General features: G+C 42.9%; 1 protein-coding gene across 2 annotated transcripts in view; it reads left to right on the top strand.

The window, feature by feature from the left end:
- The window catches only part of SH3BGRL2 (SH3 domain binding glutamate rich protein like 2), a 37829-nt gene extending 21205 nt beyond the window's left edge, over positions 1 to 16624 (top strand). The window contains exons 3-5 of one of the 2 annotated variants that reach the window (XR_013225895.1): positions 6142 to 6236; positions 12454 to 12537; positions 13862 to 16624. Coding sequence is in view for 1 of the 2 variants with exons in the window: in XM_077306086.1 (XP_077162201.1) it covers positions 12454 to 12537; positions 13862 to 13876 (99 nt within the window). In the remaining variant the exon portion in view is untranslated. The remainder of the gene's footprint in view (positions 1 to 6141; positions 6237 to 12453; positions 12538 to 13861) is intronic. The other variant, XM_077306086.1, reaches the window with a different exon arrangement.
- The last annotated feature ends 1881 nt before the right edge of the window (positions 16625 to 18505 follow it).

Genomic DNA, 18505 nt, shown 5'->3' with positions numbered 1-18505 from the left:
AACAACTAGCTGCTGAGAGTTCTTTGGATTCAACCCAAACTTTATTAGATTTATTTGTAAAAATATTTTAATATTTTAGTGAAGCATCTCATATCTTATTCTGTTTTTGAACATAGAGCTGAATATAAGATTAGTTTTACCCCAAAGAACACTTCTCATGTAGAACTGTTTAGTAGTGAAAATATATAGGGTGGTTTTTGGAAGACCTGTTTGGCATTGGGAATAATTTCAGAGTAGCTAAAAACAGCTGGCTTTTCTGTCTGTTTATCTTCAGATTTACTTAACACGAGTTGTTGCAAATCTGTGTGCTAATTATACCTTATCAGGGATTCTCCTCACATGATATTTCATAGGCAGAAGGTATTTTCTTGGCATTGCCAAGGCTGCAGATTTGTTTAAAAGTAATGTGAAAAATGAACAACCAACGAGGTAGCCTGATGCAGAGCACAAATCTCTCTATGCTTGGAGCATGTAACCCACAATCATCACAAAAGACACCATATTTTGTTAACAGTGCCCATCCACATACAAATATAGTATCTGTGACAAAGGTAGAATGTTTGTGTTGGTGGCTCCTCAGCATAAATATGAAATCTTCCTTAGTAATTATATATAATGGAATCTCCTGGTTTTTGTGTGCAGCAATGTGGAGACATCAGTGAATTCACTTGTAGTGGCATTTCCCTGAGAGCAAACCCAGCTCAGGGGCTGGTTAGGCAGGTCAGATACCACTGTTCATGAGCAGTATGCTGCGAGAAGTATTGGAACACTATTTCCAGTATTTTTCATCTTGACATGATATGGTAGCTTGATAGCTCTGCCTTTTTTGCTGCTATCATCTGAAGAACAGCTGAATGACTGAACATGTCACTCTTCAAACAACTTTCTTGCTGTCCTAGCAACTGGCCAGTAGGAATGATTCACTGGTCAGGTAGGCAAGCAACTCACTGGCTAAATGTCACCTTTTGACTGGCCAGGCAACCAGATGGGCAAGAGACTTGTCAGCTTACTGGGCAGGTAAGCATAGGAGATCAGTGGTCCATGGATGCTTTCTGCCCAAAGGCCATAAAATGCCAGAATCAGTCCTTACTGAAAGTTGTGTGACTGTTATTCACATGCATTTGAATTAGAGTACAGTCCATAATGAATCTGGATTGGCTCTTGGCAGCATTAGACCTGCATGAAGACCCTTACGCCTTGGCATCATAGTGACATCATCTGTGTGTGTCAAGTTTGGTAAATCTCCAGTCCTTCTTCATCTTTCATACCATTAGCATTATCATTTATGTGTTAAAGATGGGAAGGGGTTTGCTAAATGTGTGCTTATTCATGACATTAGCTGTGGTGGATATGGAGCCCGGGGTAATGCCAACCCTGCATAATGTGTCTAGGGAAGTGGGGACCACAAAATATTTTCTTCTAATTATTTTGCTAATCATTAAAATAATCAACAGTATGATAATTCAGGTTAATATTCAAAAACTGTCATTAGGAACCAGTGTGGAGTATTGGTTAAGAGTGTCAGACTAGTATCTGGGAGACCCAGGTTTGAATCCCTACTCATGGATTCTTGCTGGATAACCTTGGGCCAGTCAAACTTTTTCAGCATAACTTGCATCACAGGATTTTGTGAGGATAAAAAGGAGGAGAGGAGAACAATATAAGCTGCTTTGTGTCTCTATTAGGGGCAAAGTCAAGTTAAACATTAATAAAACTATAAATAATTTAATTTGACATATGCAATATGGAAGCAAAAGTATGTCATGCTTGTTGGAGCCATTGTTCTCAGCAGCATCATTATTTATTATTTTATTTTATTAGATTTTTATACTGCCCTTCTGTACAGCTCAGGGCGGTTTAGGTATAAAGTCGCAGTGGGATTCATGGAGTGATCTAACATCTAACACAGCGGTCCTCAACCCCTGGTCCGGGGACCAGTACCGGTCCGTAGATCAGTCTGTACCGGGCCGCGGCTCCTCCTAATCCTCCCCGGCTGCTGCCTTGGGAGCTGTCCTTTCACTCTGCCGCCAGCTCACCTTTGGTGCTTTCCAGCAGTCGCCATAGCTGGGACTCCCCCTCAGTGTGGCACTGCGCAGCTGCTGCTGGCAGCGCCCCCCAGCGGGCGGCGGGAAGTCAGGGGCGCCAGCGGGAAAGCAAGTGGAGCAGGGGCTCAGGCTGTGGCGGCGACATCCCTCGGCAAAAGTCTACCCCCCCCCCCGGGCCTCAGTAAAATTGTCAAGCATTGACCGGTCCCTGGTGATAAAAAGGTTGGGGACCACTGATCTAACATATAACTACACTGGAAGGGGAAGGTTTTCTTATTTAATTTTAGGTTAGAAGCCTTTACAATTATTATATTTAGTGTGTGGGTGTGTGTGTATGAGAGAGAGAGAGAGAGAGAGAGAGAAAGAGAGAGATAAGATGAAGAAGACTACTACTACTATTACTACTACTACTACTACTACTACTACTACTACTACTACTAGAGGTTTAGTGCATTTATTTATAATATAATCATTTAGGTGCAGTGATGAGAAAGCAAAACCAGTGGGTGCAAGTCAAGTTTGTTTACTCAGAACATTCAAGGCGGACAGAGACAGCTTGACCATGAATTCTTGCTAAAACTTGCTTTTGAAGGAATATCTTCTCAAGAGAACCATGTTGTGTAGCTTTAGAGGAACAAGTTAGGCGTTATGACTAAGACATACAAGGGTATATTGTAGGCTCTTCATATATTGCAGGAGTGTGCTACAGTCATAATATTTATACGGTATGTTTTCCATCCCTAGCAGCATGTAGTCAGACACAACTGGTAGGCTTCCAGTGCAAATGGACAGGAACTAATAACTAAAGGAGGAGCTGCTGAGCTTTTTCACAAATTCTGAAAGAAGGGCTGTGTTACCCCTATTGTTAACATTGTTGGAATACAAGCATTCTTTCCATAATGTCTCTTTTACAGCTTCTTAATATGGATGGATTATGTACAAAAGTCTTAAACCAATAATTAAATGCTTTGTGTTAAGATAAAATCTAAAAGTAGTCAAAAATGGTGTGTGAAGGTGGGGAAATTATGTTGGAAAGCTAGCAAGATACACAATAAGTAAGAATAAAAACTCATAAGAGCACAGCTGCTTCAGCGGGCTGTTTATTTTTGGGTGAGTTGTCCTCAATTTAACAGGAACACAGATAAAACACAAATATAGGACAGCACTGTACTGTAAATTCAGAGAACTGGAAAAAAGAAAATAGCACACAGCAAAACTCTCAGCTTCCCATCTTGTTTTTTCTTCTCTCATATCCTGCATGTAAAAAACAATCCAAACCAGACATCAGTCCAGTTTTATTTACAGGGAAGAGTGTCTGGGATCAGTTGAGCCTCCTCATGGGAAAGAGGCAGAATGTGCAAATTTCTTATGTGCTGAAAACTTACTGTTTCACCCGATCTGTTACAGCATATTTTATAGATGACTCAGGGTGAGAATTATTAAATAATCAGCTGCCTTTAAACAATTTGCAATGAATAATCAAATGCATTTTAATATACAAAAATAAGTGGGGAACCAGCAAGGACTTGCTGGGGTCATCTCTTTTTCCCTATGTACACCCCATCCCATTATTTCCATCCTGGCAGTCCCCAGGTGGGACCTGGAGATCCCCTGGATTTAAAGCTCATCTCCAGGTGACAGATAAATTCCCCTGAAGAAAATGGCTATTTGGAGGGTGGACTCCAAAGCATTATACACTAGTGAAGTCCCTTACTGCTCCAAATCTTGCCCACTCCCAACTCCACCCCCAAGGAGCCTCCGTATCACCAACTTGACTGCCTCTTGTGCCTTCTTTTGTTGTCACTCTTGATAGTCAACAGCCAAGAAAAAGTTTGGGAAGGGCAGCACTATTCTCAATATTCTCAGTCATCATCACTCTTTGTTTGTACATTGCTTTCTCAAAATCCAGATTATGTTCTCTTAAAATTTATATTTTGATCTCCCTCTGCCTTTGAAAGAACTGACACAATAAGTTATTTGGTTTCAATTGCTATGGCAAGATTACCCTTTCAGGTGCAAATTGGTATCATGATATTGCCACACAAGGTGTAGAGGGGAGGATAGTAATTGGCTTTCCTACCTTAGTTCTGTCCTGTTTTCAACCATTTTGTTGAATCCTCATCCTCACAAAGTGTTCTCAGTCTCCTCAGTGCTGTTTTCTTTGTTTCTTAAAAAAAGTTAAAATATTTTTGAACTAGTAGTAGAGCCCGCTGAAACTAAAATTCAGCGGGCGCTAGGGGCCTGGGGAGCTTCCCCCCCTCCCCCCGATCCGGGAAAAAGCTCCCCAGGCTCCAGGGAAGGCGATCCGCGGCTCGCAGAGGCGCGGATCGCCCTCCCTGGAGCCTGGGGAGCTTTTTTCCTCCCCCCCCCGATCCGGAAAAAAGCTCCCCAGGCTCCAGGGAAGGCGATCCGCGCCTCTGCGAGCCGCAGATCGCCTTCCCTGTGGCCTGGGGAGCTTTTTTTCTTCCTACCCGATCCGGAAAAAAGCTCCCCAGGCCCTGGGGAAGGCGAGCCGTGGCTCTGGGGGCTCCGTGGGGCGGCGGCTCCAGCTCGTTTCGGCTCCCTTCTTCTGAGGAGGCGGCGGCGGCGGCAGGTAGGCCCCGTTAGCGGTGCGTCGCTGGACAGGCAGGGCCTCCGTGGGGCGTCGGCTCTGTTCTTCTTCGACGGCGGCGACAGCAGGTAGGCCTCGGCAGCGGCGTAAAGGAGCAACTGTGAGCCGCGCTGTGCGCGGCTCGCAGTTGCTCGGGGCTGGGAATCAGAGGGACCAATCGGCAGGCGCTTCGCGCCTGCCGATTGGTCCCTCCGATTGTCTGTTCGGAGGAAGGGTCCAATCCGGACCCTTCCTCATCCCGGACACAACCCGCCTCAGAACGCCTTACAGTTTTATTTAGTCCGTGGCGCCCGTGGCGCCACGGGCGGTGTTAAGATTAGTGATGATGGTTATAATACCACTTTGAAGGAAAAATGCCCTATTCCCACTAGCATTTTGCCAGCTGAAATAACAGAAGCTGCAGAAAAGGGTAGATGGGGGAAGTTTCTCAGGCATCACTGTTCCTCTTATAAGGAGGAGAGACAATAGGACACCATAAATCTGCTCTTTTCATAGTCACTGGACTCCTGCTCTTCCAGACTTTGCTTACTATTGCCAGTAAGGGTCTGCTGACCTGCCATCCTTTGGCATGCACTCTCTTCTTTGTTTCCCTGTGGTCTACAAGCATCATGGCTCTTTTTGTTGTTACTATGCTGGGGTTAGAAAATTTATATTTGTCAAAAAACAGGGCTAATGCCATTATAAAATTTTTAATTACATGTCTGGGTCCAGGTATGTAGATAATCTCATAGTAAAAATGCCTTGTATCCAAAATGCTAATCAGTAATTATAAACTGAATTCTTGTGCATCTAGCATAGTTCAGAGGTCTGCAGCTTCTAAATAGGAAGTTGCCAATACTCACCCTAGCTATTAGTCATTGATTGTCCTCTCCTTCATGAATCTGCCTGATTCCCTCTTAAAGCCATCTACACTCATGGTCAGCACTGCATCTACTAGCAGTTTAATAAATATTTCTTTTTGTCCATCATGAATATATTGCTCAGCAACTTCCCTGGGTGTCTCTGATAGAGAAAAATCTCTCTATGTGTAAAAGTTATATATGCTTTTCAGGCTATAGAAATATACATGTATATATGGCATTTAAGCTCAGCTTTAGATGTTCAGAGAGCTTTGGATATTTCCTTATAATTCAACAATCTTTCAATTCTTTCAACCCTCTTTAAGAACAAAGTTCAAGTCCAGTAGCACCGTTGATGGTGATGATGATGATGATGTTAATCTTTATTTTTCCAGCTGGGCCTCAGGGCAGATAACATCAGTGGGTAAAACAGTCATAAATAACATTAAAAATATCCTAAAACAGTGAAAGCATTTTGAAATTACCTCTACATCTGCAAATTAACTCAATCACTTAGTAGGGTTTCCATTCATTGGATGGAATCCTTCTTTGAGACCAACAGTGTCTTATTCGAGGTATAAACTTCTGTGTGCACACACACTTTTTCACATACAATGAAATTGAAGTTACTATTCTATACATGCAGGTTGAATAAAACTTTATTGGTCTTAAAGCTGCCACCGGATTCAAACTTTGTTCTGCAGCTTCAGCCCATCACAGCTAGCCACCTGGATACTGAAGGTATGTTACAGCACAGACAAGAGACTGAGAGAATGTTTATACAATACTGGAATGGCTTGTTGATGAGGTTCTTTCTCTGGTAATCCTGGGAGATTTACAGGAGCATAACTGGCAATTGAGTGAAGCAGGGGTAGTCAACCTGTGGGCCTCCAGATGTTCATGGACTACAATTCCCATGAGCCCCTGCCAGCAAACACTGGCAGGCGCTCATGGGAATTGTAGTCAATGAACATCTGGAGGACTACAGGTTGACTACCCCTGCAGTGAATGATACTTACCCTTTGCCCCCACCCACTGATTCTGTCCTGCCTACAACTTCCCAGGTACTTCTAACAGTGTTTTTAAATGTCTCTCTCTGTGTTAAATGCCATTACTCATAGACTACAGATGTGTTTTAATTCTGGGAGAACTCCAGGTCCCACATGGAGGCTGACAACCCTAGGGTACTCATATATTTGTGCCAGTTTCCAACAATTCCCCCTCCCTCTGCATATCCCCCTTAGTCTGTTCTTGGGTCCAACTATCTCTTCCTCTGGCTGAGTGGAGGGGGCTGGCATATGAGGGTCAGAACTTGGGAGAGTTCCCCCGCCCCACTCAGCAATTGCTACTCAGTAATGATGAGCACTCTCACACAGAAATCCCTCCCTGCTTTTAAAATCCCCTCCTCCCACCATACAGTCATGCTATACAATTAAAAGGAAACTGAACTAGAAGGCAGCAGTCTGGTGGTACTGGAGTGTCCCTGCAGGGAACAAGTGGTGGGTGTGGGATTTTGTAATTTGTAGCTGTTCCGCTCTCCCTTCCCCTTGCTATCTTGGCAACCTGACAACACTTGTGGAGTGTGGAGATAAGATGTAGTTCTGCCCCAGGGCTGCCTTGTGAATTCATGCTTTTACTCAAGTAAAAAAACAACAACACATCATTTAGCTCCCCTTCCTTTCTTTAGCAGTATAGCTTTATTAGCCATAGCATTAATTAGTGGTGCTTTTGTTATCCTTTACTGTTCGAATTCCATTTCTGTCTTTATGTGTTTTACTTAATACCATCTGGAAACAGAAAAAAGCGGAATATATCATATGCAAATAATTTAATTTAGGAGGAAGGGGAAAACAAAGATGTAGAAGGTCATACAAAATTAATCGTGCAACCCTAAACAGAGTTACACTCTTAAAACCCCATTGACTGTAAACATTTTTTTCAAAGTTGCCAGGTTTTATCTTTATATCCTAGTAATGGGATATTTTAATTTTCATTCATGTGCTTCTGATATGCTGTTCCAACATGTTGATTCAAGTCTGCTGTGATACAGTAGACCAGGGGTAGTCAAACTGCGGCCCTCCAGATGTCCCATGTTGGCAGGGGCTCATGGGAATTGTAGTCCATGAACATCTGGAAGGCCACAGTTTGACTACCCCTGCAGAAGACCATTTTATATGTAAGCCTCAGTTGACTGATGTATAGAGGATTGGTGCTTACATCTAACTCTACAACAATTTTATGTAAGAGCCAGTCAGGTAGGCCTTTGTGTTCTAATTGATTTGTAATATAGACATCCTCAAATGTGAAGCAAATTGTAGAAGACCTGGCAGAAAAGCTCCATTTTACAGGCTCTCTGGAACTGTGAAAGCTCCATTGGGGCCCTGAGCTCATTCCACCGGGTCGGGGCCAGGACCAGGACCAAGAAGGCCCAAGCCCTGATCAAGGCCAGGAGCATTTCTCTAGGGCCAGGGCCTCACAGTAAATTTGCACCCGCAGAGCGCAACACCCTGTGGAGGGCATTAGGAAGCAAGCAGTCTCCTAGATATGTGGGACTCAGGTCGAGCATAGGATTAAAGGTTAATACCAAAACCTTGAATCTGATCCGGGCTGTAGCTGGCAACCAATGCAGCTTCCTCAGCACTGGCTGAATATGGGCCCTCCAGAATGCACCACTGAGGACCTTAGCTGCTGCTTTTTGCACCAGCTGCAGTTTCTGGGTCAGGGACAAGGATTGGCCCATGTAGAGTGAGTTATAGAAGTTCATTCTAGAGGTGATGCTTGCCTGGATCACTGTGGCTAGGCAGTTGCATGGAAGGTAGGGTGCTAGCAACCTGGCTTGGTGCAGATGGAAAAATGCCATACTGGTTGCTCCCAGGACCTGGGCTCCAACGACAAGAGGTTTCCAAGTTCATGCCCAAGTTTCTGGCTGAGGCTGAGATGCTAAGCTGCACTCTAGCCAGGGTAGGCAGGCGCACTTCCTTTCCCTCCACTTTCCTACCCAGCCACAGGACCTCTGTTTTAGAGGCTTTGAGTTTCAGGCGACTCTGCTCTAACCATCCAGCTATGGCTTCCAAACAACTGGCAAATGTATCGGGGGGGGGGGGAGTCCGTCTGTTCATGAGGAGATAGAGCTGTGTGTCATCTGCATATTGATGACAACCCAGCCCGTAGCTCCAGACCACTTGGGTCAGAGGGCACACAAAGATATTAAATGATGTAGGGGAGAGCAGGACTCCACAAGGAAGCCAGCAGGGACATAACATCTCCTCCCCTACAGCAACCCTCTGTGTCCAGTTCCAGAGAAAGGTGCACAGCCACTGAAAGACTGTTGCCTGAATCCCAGCCCCAGTAAGATGGCACTCTAAGATATCACACAATAAAGGTAGGGTCACTCCGGATCAATCCTTCTTGCTGCAGAAGGAAAATTTAAATTGCCCCAAATCCAAACAGAAATCGCATTCTGTGTAGAGGGCAGGGACTGAATCGACCTGGGTTTGGAATAAAAGCTCTGTGCAGTTTACACCCAAACACAGCTGAAAGGCCTAATATCATGAGGATGGCCAAACCGCCCTGATCCAGCTAGCGCCTGAGATCATCCACCAGGGCAACCAGTACCATCTCTACCCCATGGCCAGGGCGTAAGGTATGGGTCGAGCACCAACGCTTCCTCCAAATATGATGGATTAAGGGGTGAAATAATATTTTCTTAATTATTGTTCTGTAAAGAAAAGCTTGGTGTACCAGACTGTTTCGTAACAGAAGGCCCAGAAACTTGTCCTTGACTGTATATTAATGAGAACTTTTGTAACCTTTTTTTCTGGTGACTTAGCATAATGGCAGTGGGTTGGTCCTATGGGATGTGCAAGAGGTGGAGACCCCAGGTTATTGGTTTGACCCAAAAAGCATCATCTTTTCCCATCTTCAATGGATTGTTATAAAGTCTCATGTATTGTATTATTCTACACACGGATTTGGGAACTCCCCTGTGTCTATATTGCTGCTGTACTAAAAATATAAAGGAAAAGTGATTTCCTCAGAGTGCCCAACCTGTAGGATAGGCAGAAGGTACCCTAATTTGGATGCTGGGCTATCAGTATGCCAGAAGCTGGCCCTTTCAACCAACTTACCCAGAAATGCAAGATGTGAGACTGGGTGGTAACTGGCCGGGTCCTGCGATATGCCCCCCCTCCATTTCCGCTCTGCAAGGCTTCAATTTATCAGCTGTTCCTGAAACCCACCTCAGCTTTTATGTTACTTTTGAAATAAGTGAAGAAGGCTTTGAGGTAGAACTGGAAGCTGCAAATTAAATATCCAATACCAATATAATGGCTAACAGCTATTGATCCCTATAGCCATATATTTTTCTTGTTAGTGTGTGTATGTATACACAATGTATAGAAGGTTGCTTCTGCTGCTATTTTGAATGCTTTAGGATTGGAATATTGGTAGATATTCTATTGGCTTCTTTTTTTTGCCACAGCTGAAGCCGTGCGGAAGAAAGTACAAGGCAACTGAGCTCTGTTACACAGCAGACTGTCTCTGTATTACTTATGACCCATTAGGTTGTCTGTAGCGTGCCAGGTATTTGTCACCCTTCCTATTTTTGAAGTTCTAGTCAGGTGTTAAAAACAGACCTGTCAAAAATGACTACTAAGCGGGTCAAAAACACCTGAGATTAAAAAATACCTATAATTTGGAATCTAAAATATTATGCAAATCATAGTTTGGCATGATAAGAGAATTGAGCGAGATCATTGTAGTTGAGCTATATTCTGATACATTTGGATCACTAGCAAGGCTTTGATCTTTCACACAGCCCATATTGAAAGGATTCTGATGTTTATTCTGCCATTTGGTTGTTTCTCTTGTTTTATTACACTCTGGTTTTCTTATTGGTATAGAAAAACATATTGTCATATCATCACTAAACATTATATATGCAGCCAACTCACCCCCTACCTGATTGACCATCCTTGGGGATGTGCTGCTAAAGGGAGATACCACTCTGCCAATGAAGGCCAAGCAGTTCAAATTGCACTTTGCCAATGAGGGTCTAGCAATTCAAATTGCATGCAGACAACTCAGACCCTACCAGATTAACCCTCCCGGGGAGTGTGCAGACAACAGGGAGAGAACACTCTGTCAATGAGGGTGAATCTGTTGACATTTCTATCTGCCAACGAGGGCCAATTAGTTCAAATTGCATGCAGACCATGCACTCCCTACCTGATTGGCCTCTTCCGGGGGGAGGTTACCAATAGGGAGAGAGCATAAAGGCCGATCATGAGGCTTATCTGTCCTTTTCTTCCGCTTCCTGCTGGCCTCTCTGAAAGGCCCTAGTAAATTGCTCTATTCTCAGCCTCTTCCCACCCTCCAGGTAAAGGAGGGAAGCCAGCTGCTTCCTTTCCCTCCTGTGTTGGTCTCAGATTTCAGCTCTCTGCTGGAAGGAAGCACAGACGACCTGCAAGGGAGGCAGAGATAATGTATTTCAAAAACAGAATGCCAACAGACGAACAGAATGCAATGAATGGCTGAACTCAGTCCAGTGAGTCAGGGTACTTTCAGGCAGTCCAAGGGCATCAGCAGAAGGAGCAGGTCACAGGCTGTGACAACAACCCAAGCCTCCCAGCCTCAAGTTAATATAGACTGTCAGCAGCCTCTCAGTCCTCACTCTGTGGTGGCTTACAGTCTTCTGCAGTCAGCAAATGTCTTGCTAAATGGTGCCTTTTAGTTTGGAGCTCTCTTCCAAATCATAGCTGTCATTGCTTAATTGGCTAAGGTGAGCCAGGTGGGCTAACATGGCAGAGAACTGCAGCTGGAGGCTGAACAGAAGAATGAGGAGTTCCTGTAACAACTTTGGAATCTAAGCCCTGGTTTGTCTGCAGCTCCATTCCCTCCTGCTGGTCAGAGATCTCTACCTGTTGAACATTTCGCTGGGCTAAGCTCTCATCCAGCTGCTTGGGTGAAGCTGGGACCTCCTGGTGAGGCTTTTCCCCTGAGGAGTCCACCCTAACAGGACCTGTGATCACAACACCTCCCCATGGCTGGCTATCAGAGTGCTTTTAGCTTTCCCCCACCCTCCCTTTCCTCAGGGGGCCTGGTGGGATCCAGCAGCTTTCCTGACCCTTGGGAGATGTGGGGGGATTGGAAAGAGGCAGCTCCCCCATGGCTTTCCCCACCAGGCTTGGACTCTGGGAGATGTGATGGAGGGGTGGGAAGAAGACATCCCCCATGGCCTTTCCTGCCTGGCCCAGTCTTTGGGAGATGTGGGGTGGGTGGGAAAGAGGCAGCCCTCATGGCCTTGCCCATCCAGCCTGGCCTTTGGGAGATGTAGAGGAAGAGACAGGAAGGAGCCAGCCCCCCTGCAACCTTTCTGGCTCGGCCTTTGGAAGATGTGGGGGGTGGGAAGGGAGCAGCCCACCCCTCCTTGGCCTGCCTGGACTTTGAAAGAGGTGGCATTGGATGGGATAGTGGGGACCTATATACACACTGTTGTATGGGGATGGAGGTAGGAGGGCTAGTGCTCCTCCAAAGCAGTTGTTTTCTTTAGGAGAACTGATGCTTTTCTTCCCTCCTGCCCCCCTTTTCTTTGTCTCTTTCTCTCTTTCATCCTGTCCTTCTCTTATCATTCTGAAGGTTTCCAGGCCCCCACCTGGAGTTTGGCAAGTCAGCTGGCCACATATGGATGTGGAGTCAGGAATGAAACACAGCAATTGAGATTAGATTCTGCTACTCTTTAACCACTTCACCACACTGGGAACAATATTAAGTGGGGAACAAGGAGGGAACCCAGGAAGGTCACTGGGCAGGCGTATGTGCTTTGCCCCTAGTAGTAAACTATAAAATTATTCTCACATATTTAATGCAGCACCACTATTATTTAATTGGAAATGTAATTATATTCTGTATATGGTATCAGTGAACATCGAGAGAAATCTTACTCATTCTTTATATTTAGGATTATGAGTCATTTTTTGAAGCCAAGGAGAGCAACACTGTCTTCACATTTCTTGGGATGAAGCCTAATTTGGCATCATCAAAGGTAAATATTTGGTTATATTCTGCATAATGATATCTAGTTTTCAATTTTTGGTGTTTCTTCTTTTTCTTAAGAGAATGCTGTGAACCAAAAGGTGAACATAAGCATCTTAATCTGCATTGAGATTTGACTTGCAATAATAGCACTAGTTTTCTTTTCATAATTCATAAACATCTAGGATCAAGATACATGGAGATACATCAGAGTTGCTGAATAGATTTTAATGGAGTTGTTCACAATAGAACATCTACAGATTTGGCCCTTCCTCACCAGAGTTCTTCTCTTTGAAACCTTAGCAAACTTCTTCAGACTACTGGGAACACAGCCCGACCAAGTTTGCTCAGTTTGTAACATACATTTTCAAAACCATTAGTAGCTGATTTATTTGACTAGCATTCTTTTTAAAACAGTGGTGTTGAGCTAGATTTCCCCTACCCCTCTGGTGCCCAAAATTGATGATGGTTGCATTTAGCTTTTTTGTCTTCTATTTAGACCCTCCATCCCTGAAAATTAAATATAGTTGAATTGAAATATTTAATTAGGGAAAAGTTGATAAACAACATTGATTTTAATATTTTATATTTAAACGAATGCAAAGGTTTAACCTTTAATTAGAAACCTGTACTTGTAAAACCTAAGAATACTTCTCTGGACCTAAGTTCCACTGAATCGCACTGAGCAGAACTTCTTAGGATGGCAGTGTTAAAACATTTGGACTCTCCGAGAGCTGTAGAGATAGTTTTTTCCCCAGTCCCCCTCCCCCCCAAATTAAGTGCAAGTGCCAGAACTTCCTCAAGAGCTGAAGGGACAGAGGATTCCCTCCTACCCTCTGCCGAAGCCCAACAAATGAAAATGCACACATGCACCACTCCATCAGTTTCTTATAGGCTCAGGACCTTGGATTCAAATATGACACAAAGCACACTATCTCGAACAGTCTCAACCTCTAAGTGAAGGTATTATATTGGCACAATATGGCTTGCATTGTGACAAACAGTATGTGGAATTATATTTTGATTTAGACAGGAGCCTGTGTGAGTGAGAGAAGTGGATGGTGAATGTCTGTTAGCTTTGAACAATTACATGGCCATCTTAAACAGACACTTGCTTAAACGTTGCTTAGGAGATGTCTGTATTTTTCCATTTATTTGTGGAGCAGTTATAATGAGAAATGGGAGTCTGCTAACCCTTTTATTTGTAAATCCTGTAATAACAGCCATCCATGAGCTCCGAGTAAATGAATGGAGCCACAGACAAGCTTGTCAGATGTCCTATATAAGTGAAATAAAGAGCTATGCAATAATTCTTTACTTTCTTTCTTAAATAGGAGTCAGAGCCCTAGAAAAATTTGAGGATTCAGCAAGCACATTTTTTGGGTGAATGAAGTCCTTGATGTTCAGCATACAACAGCTTTCCTAGTGGATCACTGTGATACAAGCCAATATGCACCATCCATATTTTGCTTGACACTAAAGAAGTGAATTAAGAGAGCAGACATGCAATGGGTATGGTGGTGGTGGTGGTGGTGGTGGTGGGTGCTTCCTTCTTTGTAACATACCTGAAGTTGATGCTGGCGACTGTGTTCTAACTTCAGCACTGAAGATGGTAAATGTTTGATCCGTCTTGATGAACGTTATGTGTATTGTCAGAGATTCAGATGTATATTACATCCAGTACTGTGGGCTCCAGTGGATGTGCCCTACAGTTCTTTAACACAAATAAATGTTAAGCTGCGAACATTCCAGTCCAGAAAACCAAACTTGCGTTGAAATGTGGAGATGTGGCCTGGTCTCCCGCTTAAAAGAAAATCCAAATCTTGTAGTACCAACTGGTTGATATATAGCAGTAAGTTAAAAGACTGAAACATTCCCTCACACAAATGTAACTCCAGATCTAGTGACTTGGCTACATGTGGCCTAAGCCAGAGAGTTTTGGGGCAAGTAAATTCTAAAATGAGAAGTACAACAAAACCTACCTTAACTCTAGATGGGATGACCAGGTGTTTTGTCAAGTCAAGCTACATTGCGTACATTTGCCAAATTTTATATTTTTAAGCTATAGATAGTATTTCACTTTCCTATTACACTATGAAATTGTAATGTTGTTTATGAGAGTATTTGTACAACAAGAGTTAACAGATATGTAGCATGGTTTGTTGTCAACTCACAGCCTGTAACCTGGAACTTTAAGCAGATGAATAATTCTGTTGCCTTAAGATGAAATGTATGGGGACAGGAGATGTTTTTAAAGACAGAAGCATTTTTTGTGCCTTCCCAATGTATCACTTTAAATGGCTGTACTGGATTAGGCTTGTGATTTAGCATATTCCCAATGGGGAGCCATATGCAGCTGTTTTTGAATGTAGGGATTGCACATTGTAGTCCATCAATATGTCTGAGATGAACCTAAATGGTGAGGGGGGAATGTAAAACTGAACAGGTACTGCATTTTAAAGTGGATGTGTTGATAGGATATTTTATCTGGCTTTGTCATTTGGAATTCCAGTAGCTTGCTAAAATAATATCTATTGATCAAGTTTCTCCTTAAGAACTATAGTCTTTTAGACAAAGCATTTATACAAATGGCTTCTTTCTCCTCTGTGTTAGTCTAAAAACCCTGCTTTGGCCTAAGTTTATGGTAACTTCTATTTGGGCCCAATTTTTCTGTGTGATAGATAGAAAACGATTCAAATGCAACTTTACTACTAGCACACTACTGAAGAACACAAAGACATGGGCCTTTTGTTAATGCTGCCTGTTTGTGGCATTTGCAAGCAGGAAGATCTATTTGTGAACATCAGTAGGATTTCACTTTGAGGATTAGCTTCCTTCAATTCTTTGCATCACACAGAATTGGTGTCTAGAAAAAAAAAACTGATACAACATCAGATTTTCAAGTGCATCATTTCAAACACATGCTGATGCTTCATTACAGCCGGTATGTGAGTGAAAAATTTCTGGTGGCTACCTTTAAACGGAATCATCCAAATTAAACTTCATGCAGCTAACTTTCAATAGGACCATCCAAATTATGTTTACACTGTGTGCTACTGTCCCAAGGTAAGATATAAGAGAAAGTCCAGAGAAAATTGTGACTAACTTAAGTCCCATTAATTTGGACTGACACCAAAGACTTTATCCAGGGATTTGTTGTGGATACAGATAGAAAAAAATCATAGAGTTTGGGGGGCGGGTCATACAGGTAATCTAATCCAACTCCCTGCTTAATGCAAGATCATCCTAAAGCGTCCATGATAAATATTTCTCCAACTGTTGCCAGTGAGGCTCCTTAGGCAGCCTCAACTACTTCTGAAGTACTCGGACTGTGAATCCTCCCCCCCCCCCCGATATCTAGCTAGTGCTCTTCTTCAGATTCTTCAGTGCAGACAGGCACAGGGCTCCGCTGTCTGCACAGGTTTTCTTCTTAATTTTGCTCAGGCTGTCCTTTTTTTGCACACAACAGAAAATGTATGAGCTCATGGCTCAAAGCCATAAAATAATTCAAATTATGATAATAAAAATAGAAAATTAAAAAGAGACAGAGAGAAGCCACTCTGGATCAGCCATTAAAGTATAGATTGAGAAAAGCAGAGATCCATCTGAAGAGAGTCTATGGGTCTTATTCAAAGCTCAGGAAAGATTCAGAAGCAATCTGTGGTATGGGAATGGTGAGTGTGGGGTCTTTTTCCAGGGGAAAAAAAAGTTTTATCAATTCACTGTGCTATCTGTTCTACTGTGTGCATGCACATCCATAAAAGTATGCTGAAAGTACACATCTCTAGATTGCAGCCAATTTTTTCTTTAAGTAACACTTGATAGCAAAAGTGTCTTCCTTTGTTATGCCTTCATGACTGGGTTAGGTACATATTTGTAAATGACAATAATTGGCTCAAAAATTATTCAACTTTCATGCGTAGATCTGCTTTCTAAATTTATGGGTGAATGTTACTTGAACAGTTTGGCTTTCATTTTTGTATTAAATTTTTTCAAGTGCTTGCTTTCTTTGCATTTTATTTTCATCATACTACAAACTTGGGTCATAACTGAGTCATATAATGTCATAATTAAAATACATCCTTTGTTCTTTTCAATAGGAGTTGAGTTTCCTTTGTTCCTATAAACCTTTTTATCTAGATAGTTTCTTGGTTTCACAACCTGTAACAATTTGCTCACGTCAGAAAATCACCTTGAACTGAACTTGGCAGAATATATTCCTGACAGCCAAACCTTGATAACAATCAGGCTGCCACATTCTGAACCAGCTCCAATTTCTTAATTGTCTTCAGGGCAGCCCAATGAAGTGCTCATTACAGTAGGTGTCTGTAATGAATTTGACATGAACTTGGCCCGGTTTGGAGCACCCAAGCCGATGTTCAGGAAAGGCACCTTCCCTGAATACGTAAAGGATTTTTTGCAGTTCAGCAGTTCAGGCCATTTAAACCTAATAGCTGAGCAATGTGAGTCCCCAGTTGAGCTGTTAGTTTAAATGGCTGCCAGACTCAAAACAAAATGCAACACTGTGAGAAGGCAAAATCAATATTCCTTGGTAGGTATTATCTTAAACATTACAAATATATAAATTATCTGTTTGGTGAGGATGTTACAGCACTTTCCAAACATTACAGAGAGTGTTTTAATATGCACAAATGTCTTCTTGGTGTTTCTATTAATAACAATCAGACACTGAAACTATAGATTAAAAAAGGACATCCAAAGCGATCTAATCCTTCCTGGGCAATTTCTTCCTGCGGCTTGCCACAGTTGGGAGAAAGGGGGATCTGAGCTGGCTGGTTCAGGGCATTTTTGGCTTGGTTCAGTTCGGGGACTATTCTGAACTAATCTGGAATTTTTATGTTCATACACATGCCTAATTACGAATACATCTAGCTGCTTGCTACTTTGCTCTTCCTCTTGATGGAAGACCATTCACCATGTCAGAATATATAGAAAACACTTTGTTTTAATTCCAAAACTGATCTGTACACATTGTGGGTACAACCCAGATAGCAAAAGAAAGACAATCACCCTGCATGAATGGAGGTCATATCCACTCATGCAAAGTTAACTGGAAAATCCATTTGCACTCCACTGTTTGTTAGATACCTTCAGTCAACTGAGTTCCACTTGTTTTCCATGGATTAATGAAATAAAGTATTCAATACCTATTGGGGTGGAACCTCTTTGTGTGTATGGGGAGGGACAGATGAGCAGATCTTTGTTCTAACTACCAACACAAGAGAATCACTGAATGAGGGCACATATAGGAATTCAGCATAGCTATACAGTTTCCCCCTAGGATACACTTCTTCTTAATGTGACTGCGGGAGGTGGGGGGGGGGCGGCTATACTGAACCAAGGAGGAATGGTCAGGTCACAGTACCACTAATTCCCACAAGGGTTAAAACATGAGCTAGGGTGATTGGAGACTCATTTGCTAGAGAGCTGGGAAATTAGAGGCACAATTTTCCTAGCTGGAAAGGAGTTCTATTGGGTTGGAGGGGATGAGTCAGGTGGAGAAAGTTTGAACCCCTCCCTCAGCATCCAGATGTGATAGCACAGGCAAGGAAGGGAACCAGGTGGCCTGATCAGAGAGAGTTCAGGAACTCTTTGCTGGGGATAGGCTGCACAAAGTGTTCCCGGCTATGAGTTGCCAATGTCATGGTGACCAAACAGTCATGGAGGGTCATGGATTTATTTGCACTGGAATAGGGGTTTATTCCTTTGTTATCAGAATCCTTTGGTAATCTATGAAAGCCATTGAAAAAGAACAACAAAAGAAGCAGTCCTGTACACTGATGCAATTTGGGGGACTTTGATTCATTTGTTAAAAACTGGAGTTAGATGATTCATAGGAAGGCATTTTTTTTAACCCGCTAGATTCCTTATCTTTCTTTTATTCAGGAAATATTTTCTCTCATTTTTTCTGGAGACTATGGAGTAATGAATGGGGCTGCTACCCACTGTTTGTTTCC

The sequence above is a fragment of the Paroedura picta genome, chromosome 1 (genome assembly GCF_049243985.1).
Source record: "Paroedura picta isolate Pp20150507F chromosome 1, Ppicta_v3.0, whole genome shotgun sequence".
Lineage (NCBI taxonomy): Eukaryota > Metazoa > Chordata > Lepidosauria > Squamata > Gekkonidae > Paroedura > Paroedura picta.
The sequence above is the reverse complement of the archived record's forward strand: the minus strand, read 5'-3'. Positions and strand labels throughout refer to the sequence as shown.